This window comes from Melopsittacus undulatus, chromosome 20, assembly GCF_012275295.1.
Source record: "Melopsittacus undulatus isolate bMelUnd1 chromosome 20, bMelUnd1.mat.Z, whole genome shotgun sequence".
Classification (NCBI taxonomy): Eukaryota; Metazoa; Chordata; class Aves; order Psittaciformes; family Psittaculidae; genus Melopsittacus; species Melopsittacus undulatus.
The window spans coordinates 1,496,313-1,505,934 of record NC_047546.1 but is presented as its reverse complement, the minus strand read 5'-3'; the positions used below and the strand labels follow the sequence as shown (position 1 = coordinate 1,505,934).

The 9,622-nt window shown below is 59.4% G+C and overlaps 1 protein-coding gene across 1 annotated transcript; it reads right to left on the bottom strand.

The window, feature by feature from the left end:
* Positions 1-3,387: 3,387 nt before the first annotated feature.
* On the bottom strand, positions 3,388-6,116 carry LOC117437268 (uncharacterized). The gene is made up of 3 exons (XM_034071215.1): positions 5,932-6,116; positions 5,466-5,789; positions 3,388-4,290 (listed from the first exon to the last, which is right to left on the bottom strand). The coding sequence occupies exons 1-3, from the start codon at positions 5,984-5,986 to the stop codon at positions 3,764-3,766; spliced, it is 906 nt and encodes a 301-aa protein (XP_033927106.1). The 5' UTR covers positions 5,987-6,116; the 3' UTR covers positions 3,388-3,763.
* Positions 6,117-9,622: the final 3,506 nt, after the last annotated feature.

Below are 9,622 nucleotides of genomic sequence, written 5' to 3'. Positions count from 1 at the left end.
ATGTGTGTGTGTGCACATACGTGTGTGTGTATGTGTGTGTGTGCACACACGTGTTGTGGGGTCTGTGTTCGTGTGTGCTGGGGTTTTGCATGTGCAAACCAGAGCAGGATGCTCCACTCCCTGTGCCCACTGCCAGGGATGGGGCAGCCCCAGCTCCTCCATTCAACCCATCCCAGTGTCCCAATGGGTGGCACATGTCCCCTGCATGGGGCCCTCAGCTCCCTCCTCTTCCTTCAGCTTTCCTCCGGCATCTGCTGCTCCCAGGGGGAATTTCATGGGATTGGATGGAGCCAGGGACCCCAAACCCATCCTGGTCCAGCCCCAGGGCACGGGAGCCATGGTGGTGGCTGCGGGAGCAGAGATGGATGATGGATGCCAGGGGTGACACCGGTTGTGTCTGGATCGGCACTGGGGGGGACATGGGGGTGTCCATGGGGTCATGCCCATTCCCAGGCTCTCCCCTTGGCACTGGGGGCTCCTCTGGGATGCAGGAGGAATCCGAGTGGGAGAGCAGATGACGTGGGGAGGAGGATGAAGGAGTGTGTGGGGCAGGGAGGAAGAGGAGAGAGGTCAGGGGGGAGTGGCGGTGGCCGGAATGTGCTGACGAAGGGAAGCAGAGAGCTGCCACGTTGGCTGCTCGGGAGCACTCAATGGGATGAGGGGGAGCAGCAGTGTGGGACCCCCATCAACCCATAGCGGGTTGGGGGGCAGAGCCCCCCTGAGCCCAGCATCGGGCCCATCACCCTGGCATCGGGGCGCATGGAGCAGACCCATCCTCAGCGGGTATCCCAGCCCCGGGGGGGGACACCCCTGTGGCACTGGTCCCAGTGGGCTCAATGGGAGCTGGGGGGGGTCCCAGCCCTGTGTGGAGCCGGGAATGGCGCTGGCAATGGTTGCATTGGGAAGCAGAGTGGGATCTCCCGCGGTGCGCGGCAGCCCATCCGTGCCAATGATAATAACCATCATCATCCTATTTATACGGAGCCTAATGGCTCCGAGCAGCTTCCAGAATCCATTTGGAGGCAGCCGCTCGCTGTTCCTCATTCCTGCTTCTTATCCGGCCCTGATCCACAGCCCCAGGGTGGTGCAGTGCCCTGGGATCCCATGGTGGTGGTGGGATGGAGGGGAAGGGATGGAGAAGGGATGGAGGGGAAGGGATGGAGAAGGGATGCAGGGGCTGGGATAGTGGAGGGGTTGGGATGGAGGAGAAAGGATGGAGGGGAATAGATGGTGAGGAAGGGATGGAGGAGAAGGGATGGAGGTGAAGCAATGGAGAAGGGATGGAGGGGATGGGATTTCACTTCCCACTTGCTGGGACACAACACCAGGGAGCACAATAACATGAGGTGCGTTTTGGCTCCTGAGAAGCCCCTTGGCAGGAAAAGGAGGGTGAATTCCCACTGAAATCAGTGGGCAGGCAGGAAAAGTCTGTTCCCAGCTCCCTTTAAGGGTTCTTATTCCTTCTTCCCTTTGCCAGCACCCGCGGCTCCCATTGGTGCCCTCTCCATCCCTGTGATCCCAGTGCTCCCAGCTCCCGATGCGCAGCCGAGGGGGATTGCTGCAGGAAGCTCAGTTCCCTATGGAAAAGCAGCTTCTCTTCACTCCAGCCACTGACTCCTTGGAAAGAGGTTTCACAAGTGGGTCAGAGTCACAGGGATAAAGGAGACGGGGTGAGAAGGGGATGGGAGCTGTTGGGATAACGCTCTCCCTATGGATTCACCTGGGATCACTGCAGGGACCTGGGATCATTGCAGGACCTGGGATCACTGCCTGACCCTGGGATCACTGCAGGGACCTGGGATCACAGCAGGGAGCTGGGATCACTGCCTGACCCTGGGATCACAGCAGGGAGCTGGGATCACTGCAGGGAGCTGGGATCACTGTAGGGACCTGGGATCACTGCAGGGACCTGGGATCATTGCAGGACCTGGGATCACTGCAGGGACCTGGGATCACTGCAGGACCTGGGATCACTGTAGGGAGCTGGGATCACTGCAGGACCTGGGATCACTGCAGGGACCTGGGATCATTGCAGGGACCTGGGATCACTGCCTGACCCTGGGATCACTGCAGGGACCTGGGATCACTGCAGGGACCTGGGATCATTGCAGGGACCTGGGATCACTGTAGGGACCTGGGATCACTGCCTGACCCTGGGATCACTGCAGGACCTGGGATCACTGCAGGGACCTGGGATCATTGCAGGGACCTGGGATCACTGCAGGGAGCTGGGATCACTGCAGGGAGCTGGGATCACTGTAGGGACCTGGGATCACTGCAGGGAGCTGGGATCACAGCAGGGAGCTGGGATCACTGCAGGGAGCTGGGATCACTGCAGGGAGCTGGGATCACTGCAGGGGCCTGGGATCACTGCAGGACCTGGGATCACAGCAGGGACCTGGGATCACTGCCTGACCCTGGGATCACTGCAGGACCCTGGGATCACCGCAGGGAGCTGGGATCACTGCAGGACCCTGGGATCACTGCAGGGAGCTGGGATCACTGCAGGGACCTGGGATCACTGTAGGGAGCTGGGATCACTGTAGGGAGCTGGGATCACTGCAGGGACCTGGGATCACTGCAGGGACCTGGGATCACTGCAGGGAGCTGGGATCACTGCAGGGAGCTGGGATCACTGTAGGGACCTGGGATCACTGCAGGACCTGGGATCACTGTAGGGACCTGGGATCACTGTAGGGACCTGGGATCACTGTAGGGAGCTGGGATCACTGCAGGGACCTGGGATCACTGCAGGACCCTGGGATCACTGCAGGGAGCTGGGATCACTGCAGGGAGCTGGGATCACTGCAGGACCTGGGATCACTGCCTGACCCTGGGATCACTGCAGGGACCTGGGATCACTGCAGGGACCTGGGATCACTGCAGGGAGCTGGGATCACTGCAGGGACCTGGGATCACTGTAGGGACCTGGGATCACTGCAGGACCTGGGATCACTGCAGGACCTGGGATCACTGCAGGACCTGGGATCACTGCAGGGAGCTGGGATCACTGCAGGGACCTGGGATCACTGCAGGACCTGGGATCACTGCAGGACCTGGGATCACTGCCTGACCCTGGGATCACTGCAGGACCTGGGATCACTGCAGGACCTGGGATCACTGCAGGGAGCTGGGATCACTGCAGGGAGCTGGGATCACTGCAGGACCTGGGATCACCGCCTGGCTGGAAGGAGGGTGCTGAGCATCCCAGGATGGGGATGGCTGCATCCCACCTGGTACCCAGCACAGGGCAGCACCAGGGATGCTCTCAGGAGGGACCATCATCCCCAAGGACACCCTCAGGTGTCCTGTTAAGGCTCTTCCTGTGTTCCCAGGCCCAATTCCTAACTCAAGGAATGATTCCCCGGGAGAGCATTTATAGGGAGATTGAATGAGGGATTTACTGCCAGCATTAAGACAGCATCAGATCACTTATTTATGAGGACTTCTTGACAGATCTGCTGCTCAATAATGGATGGCACACAGCGTTAGTCAGGGTCGCCAGTGAATCAGTCACCCCTATCAGCTACAGGAGGGGTTCTGAGTGATGCTCCCCCACGTTTGGGGCTGGGGATAGGAAACTGAGGCTGTCTCCAGTAACAGCAGCATCCCCACATCCCATTGCTTGGTGCCGGGATGGGTTTTGGTGCTGCCAAAGGGCTCAGGGAGGAGGAAGCATTGACGCATTTAGAGCAGCTCCTTGTGCAAGAGATGAGGAACCAGCTTCATGTCACGTCCTTGGGGGGCTCTGAGCACCGTAACCTCATCTGGCCCTGGATGGGGCAATGGAGGCAGAGGGGATGCTGCTCCCGGAGCCTGGAATCCAGGCTCGGTGCCTCCATGGGGATGGGTCCTGCGGAGCAGGGATGCTGAGGGGCTCAAACCCCACTGAGACCCCGTTCCCTGCCCTGGTGCCTTTGTCCCTGGTCATGATGTGGACAGCAGCCACCAGCAGCACCAGCGGCACAAGGACCCCAGCCATGAGATAGCCCTTCACCAGGCAGTAGTGGTCCTGAGCCCCACAGGACCTTGGGGGATGCCTCCCACCAGTGTCCTCCGTCCCAGTATCCCCAGCACCAGGCTCTGATGCTCCATGGGGATCCACTGTGTTCCTGATGGGTCCTTTGGTGACACCAGTGCTGGGCACCAATGCTCCATGGGGATCCACTGTGTTCCTGATGGGTCCTTTGGTGACACCAGTGCTGGGCACCGATGCTCCATGGGGATCCACTGTGTTCCTGATGGATCCTTTGGTGACACCAGCCCCGGGATCCGGCACTGGAGATCCATCTGTGGGCACAGGGCATGGGGTGAGCCATGGGGCTGCAGCAGGGGACAGGGGCTGCCCTTGGGTGAAGGGGGTGCAGTGGATGCAATGGGTGCAGTGGGTACAATGGGTGAAATGGGTGCAGTGGGTGCAATGGGTACAGTGGGTGCAATGGGTGCAACGGGTGCAGTGGGTACAATGGGTGCAGTGGGTACAATGGGTGAAATGGGTGCAGTGTGTGTAGTGAGTACAATGGATGCAGTGGGTGCAGTGGGTACAATGTGTGCAGTGGGTGCAATGGGTGCAGTGGGTGCAATGGATGCAGTGTGTGCAGTGGGTACAATGGGTGCAGTGGGTACAATGGGTGCAATGGGTACAGTGGGTGCAGTGAGTACAATGGGTGCAATGGGTGCAGCAGGGAATGAAAGAGGAAGGGGGATTTCCCCACTGACCACATGCCCATCCTGAGCTCCTCCACAGGCCAAGGGCTGGGTGGGCTCATGGTGACAGCACATCCCCTGCTGCAGGCTGGGAGAGAGGGATGCAGAGCAGCTGAGGAGGAGGATTTGGGGTGCTGGTCCATGAGAAGCCTCCCATAACCTGGCTTCAGTGGGAGCTTGAGCCCAGAACCCCCCTCTGCTCTGGGGGACCCTCCTGCAGCACTGGGGCCTCAGCAGAAGGACATGGAGCTGTTGGAGCAAGGGCAGAGGAGGCCACGAGGATGAGCAGGGGCTGGAGCAGCTCCCATAGGAGCCAGGCTGGGAACATTGGGGCTGCTCAGCCTGGAGCAGAGGAGCTGCGTGGAGAGCTCAGAGCAGCTCCAGTGTCTGAAGGGGCTGCAAGGATGCTGGAGAGGGGCCTTCATCAGGGACTGCAGCCATGGGACAAGGGGTGATGGGTTCAGACTGGAACAGGGGGGATTTAGGCTGGATATTGGGAAGTTCTGCATCAAGGGACACTGGGATGGGTTGAATGGAGAAGCTGTGGCTGCCCCATCCCTGGCAGGGCTCAAGGCCAGGTTGGACACAGGGGCTTGGAGCAGCTGCTCCAGTGGAAAGGGTCCCTGCCCGTGGCAATGGTTGGAACCAGATGAGCTTAAGACCTTTCCCAATCCAAACCATTCCATGACTCTATGCCCAGGGTGGCCCCAACGCAAACCTGGTGCCCTCAACCCTCCTCCCTCCATCCTTGGACTCACCCAGAACCATCAAGGAATAGCGGAAGGTCCTTGGGTTGGTGGGGTCAGAGGAGGTGTCCACGACCACCTCGTAGCTCCCACTGTCCGATGGCTGCAGTGGGTTGATCTCCAGTGAGAGGTTATTGGGATGGATGAGCAGCCGGCCCCGGAACACAGGCAGGAAATCAGCAATGAACACATTCACCATGGGCTTGGCCTCAGCAATGTGGGTCCCTTTGGTTCTCCAGGTGACCCGCACGATGTCATGGGATAGGAGCTGCAGGGCTGGGAAGGACAAGGACTGCCCCTTCATCCCCTTCAGCAGCTCCATGGCACAGCAGAGCCCTGCAAGGGGATGGTTGGGATGGGGAGATGGTTGAGGGGGTCTCCATCCAAAGCACCCCATAGCATCCATAGGGATGGTGCTGTGCAGATGGGATGCTCCAACCCATCCGCCCCGTCCTCCCAGACCCAAGAGCATCCTTACCCCTGGCTCCCACCAGCAGCAGGCAGCAGGCAAGTGTGGTCCCAGCTCCAGCCATGTCCCCTCCACATGTGTGGGGCTGAGCAGATGCTGCGGTGCCCGACCCATGGAGATGAGTCCATAAGGGGCAGGAAACCCCCCGGCAGGGCTGGCAGAGGGGATTGCACAAGGTTCATCACCAGGAAGGACACCAGTGGGTGCTGGTACGTGAGGGAAGTGGTGACTGGTGATGGAACCAGCCCCATGGGGAAGTGGTGGCAGCTGGTGCATGACAGGACGTGCTGAGGGGGAAGAGGAAGGGGCAGCTCCCACTTTCCATACCCATGGCTTGAGATGAGCTTTAAGGTCCCTTCCAACCCAAACCGTTCCCGGATTCCCTGGTTCTGTCTTGTGCAGATGATGCACATCCCAATGGAGGTGGTGGGACCAGGGCTGGGGTTTCAGCTCTCACTGGGTGGGACTGGTGGGGCAGGAATGGTGCCAGGGTCCTTCCCATGGGCATCCCAGCACTTTTCCCATTGGAGCCAGATGGGAAATGGGACTTGGAATTCCCAGGATGGGGGAATTTCCTGTGGGGAGGTTCAGCCCCCCTTTGGGATGCTCTGGATGGGAACCTCCAGGACCCATCCTCCATCCCTATCCCATTCCATCCCATCCATTCACTGCTTCCCCCAAGTGATCTGGACCCAAGGCACAGCTCCAGGGCTCAGATCCTATGGGATGGGTGCTAGGGGGGTGTGTGTGTGGTTAGAGGGCCCCAGCCAAGGGCCAGGCTGAGCCCCCCCATTGCCCATCCCATTGCTGGTCCCACGGAGCACGGTCGGGTGCTGCCACCTCTCGGGCAGACCCGAACTCCGGCCGGGGAGAGCATTTTTGGGTTCAATTGAGGTGATTTTGGGCTCTCCATAGTTGAGGTTTTTTCCTCCTCCCACGGTTTCGGTGCAGGCAGGAGGCCACGGGGATGGGCTCGCAAAGGGGCCGGTTTGCAGGGGGGGAGCCGGAGGGGTCCCCGTGCGGTCCCCAATGGTGTTATCCAGGTGAAAACCCCATCGGGAATGACCACCCCCTTCCCACTCCCACCTGCGCATCCCAAACCGCAGCGGCCGCATTCCCGAGCACGGCGGCATTCCAGAGGTTGGGAAGCAGCCTCACAGCCCCGTAACCCCCCCAGACACCCCGTGCTTGTCCGGGATCAAGGTTTGGTGACAGGGGGATGAGGATGATGCGCTGCATGAGAACACCCTCTGCAATGCGGTGCTTCGGGAGGCAGCATCTCCCCGTTCCCAACGCTGCCTGCGGGATGCGCTGAGCGCTTCCCTTTCATTCCCTGTCTCCCTTGCTCGTTTCCCAGCCTCTCCTATGGATCCAGCTCCATGGGCACAGCTCTCCCGGCCCGGGGGAGGGTCTCCGGGAGGGAATGGTTCCCTACATGGGGAATGGAGCCTGGACAAAGGCTCTGATCCATCGGCTCAGCCCTGATCCCGCAGCCTTGCACGATGCTGCTTTTCCCTTTGTAGCCTTCATTGGGTTCTTGCTCGGAGGAAGGGGCTGTGGAATCCAGAGGGAAAGCTGAAGGAGCTGCTCCAGCCGGCTCCATACAGGCCTGGGGGGGGGGGGGGATCAGGCTGTGCCTCAGTTTTCCCCACTGATGGCCCTGAAGCACTTGGGTGCTGATGGGTGATGGAGCAGGACCCATCATCTTGTGCATCCCTTGGGCACACAGCGGGTTTCAGTCTAGCAGAGCTGATCCCATCCCTCTCTGTGGGATGTGCTGTGGCCTTTTCCCAAGGTTCTTACTGGGAATCTGCCCCTTTCCCAGCCGTTGGCCCAGTTTTCCCATAGGGAACCAGCCAACAGCCCCTGCTGGGGGAGGCTGTTCTGCAAGTGGGGTCCCCATCGCATCCCATGCAACACCCAATTCCCAGCCACAGTTTTCCTGCCCACATCCAAGCTGGGAATGGCTCAGAGGCAATGAGCTTACCATAAGGAGATTAGCAGGGCAGAAGCAGACGGCAGCACGATGGGATTAGAGGCCACCAGCATCCCATGGTGTCCCTTGCTCTCTTCCAGCAGTGCTGTGGTGATGCTGTTGGCCAAGGGACAGTGTGGGGACAGGGGACACTGAGCCCCAGTAGGGCTGTGATGGGTTTGTCCATCCCTGATGTCCCAGCCTCATAGGAAAACCACTCTAGGGATGAGCTCATGGATGTCTCGCACTGATCTAAGCAGGTGGCATCTGTTGGATGGGGCTGGATAAGGGATGGGCAATGCTGCTGTGTCCGGATAACACAATGTTCCTTCCGTCTGGGGCCCCAGAGGAAGAGTTGGGATATTTGGGAGAGGGAATAAACCTCCTCAGTGAGAGGGTGACATCCAACATGCATTAACACTGGGCTGGGGGGATGGATGCTCCTCGGTCCTCACATCCCCATCCCATCAGGGTGGCTCCATCCCAGCCCAACGGGTCCCTGCTTCCCAAAACCCAAGGGGAAGCACAGCCTGGGGTGGATGAAGGAGAGCATCATCATCATCAGCCCATGGCCTGTTTGCTGTGTCCTGCCTGGACAACAGCACAGAACCTGCCCAAGAACCCAAACTACAGAACATCAAGGGAACAGAGTCTGGTTTTCCTTAATCCAGGCTCAAGCGGGTTAAGAGCTCCCCATGGCTTAAAGCAGCTCATTCCTTGGGGTGTCTGAGGCTGGAGCTGATGCACAAAGTGAGGCAGGGGCTGGGGCTGCTTTGTAGGCTCCCATATGGGGGGGATCCCACCCAGCACACAAAGAGCAGGGGATGCAGCAGCTCCAGCATCCCATTGGCAGACATGGCTCAATCCTCACACTCCAGGGTCCTAAAGCTCTGAGCAAGGCACTGGGAGATGCTCTGTGTGTGTGGGAGGGGGCACAGCTCTGCCCATCCCTATGGAACTGGGGCTCACAGCTCCCACATCCGGTGCCTTCAGCCCTGCCATGGGGGAAGCCAAGCAGAGGTTGGGACACCACTTTCAGTTCCTCCTTTGGCATCCTGTGCCTGTGCTTAGAGACACTGTGCCCCATGGGGGGTGTTTTGTCCCTATATATAATTATCATTTAAGGCTCATGGAGAGGGAATCCCATTCCCAAAGGCCTGTCCTGGGCCTCCTCCTCCAACCCTCATGAGCAGAGTGTTGTTTTTCCTACATGTGCAATACTTGAGAGGAAAAGGCCACGTTTTAACCCAAATTCCTTCTTCATGCCCCATTGAAGCCATAAAGAGCTTTTCTGCCCTTCCAAAAGGCCTTTTCCCTTCCAGCTCTCATCTGGGGGGTCTGATTCCTCACCCAAGACCCCAAGTGAGTGCTCTGACCCCATTCACTTGCAAGCAGATAAAGGCCAGACCCAAGAGCAGGCTCCCAAGGCACTTCCCAGCCTCACCTTGGGCTCCTTAAGGGAAGGAGATGGGGTCAAGGAGCAGAAGGACATGATGCTCCATGGCATTCCCAGGGAAAGGTGGGAATGGGGCCCTGGCTCCGCATCCATTGCCCCCCACACCTCCTGGCTCTGCATCCATTGCCCCCCACATCTCCTGGCTCTGCATCCATTGCCCCCACACCTCCTGGCTCTGCATCCATTGCCCCCCACACCTCCTGGCTCTGCATCCATTGCCCCCCACATCTCCTGGCTCTGCATCCATTGCCCCCCACATCTCCCGTCTC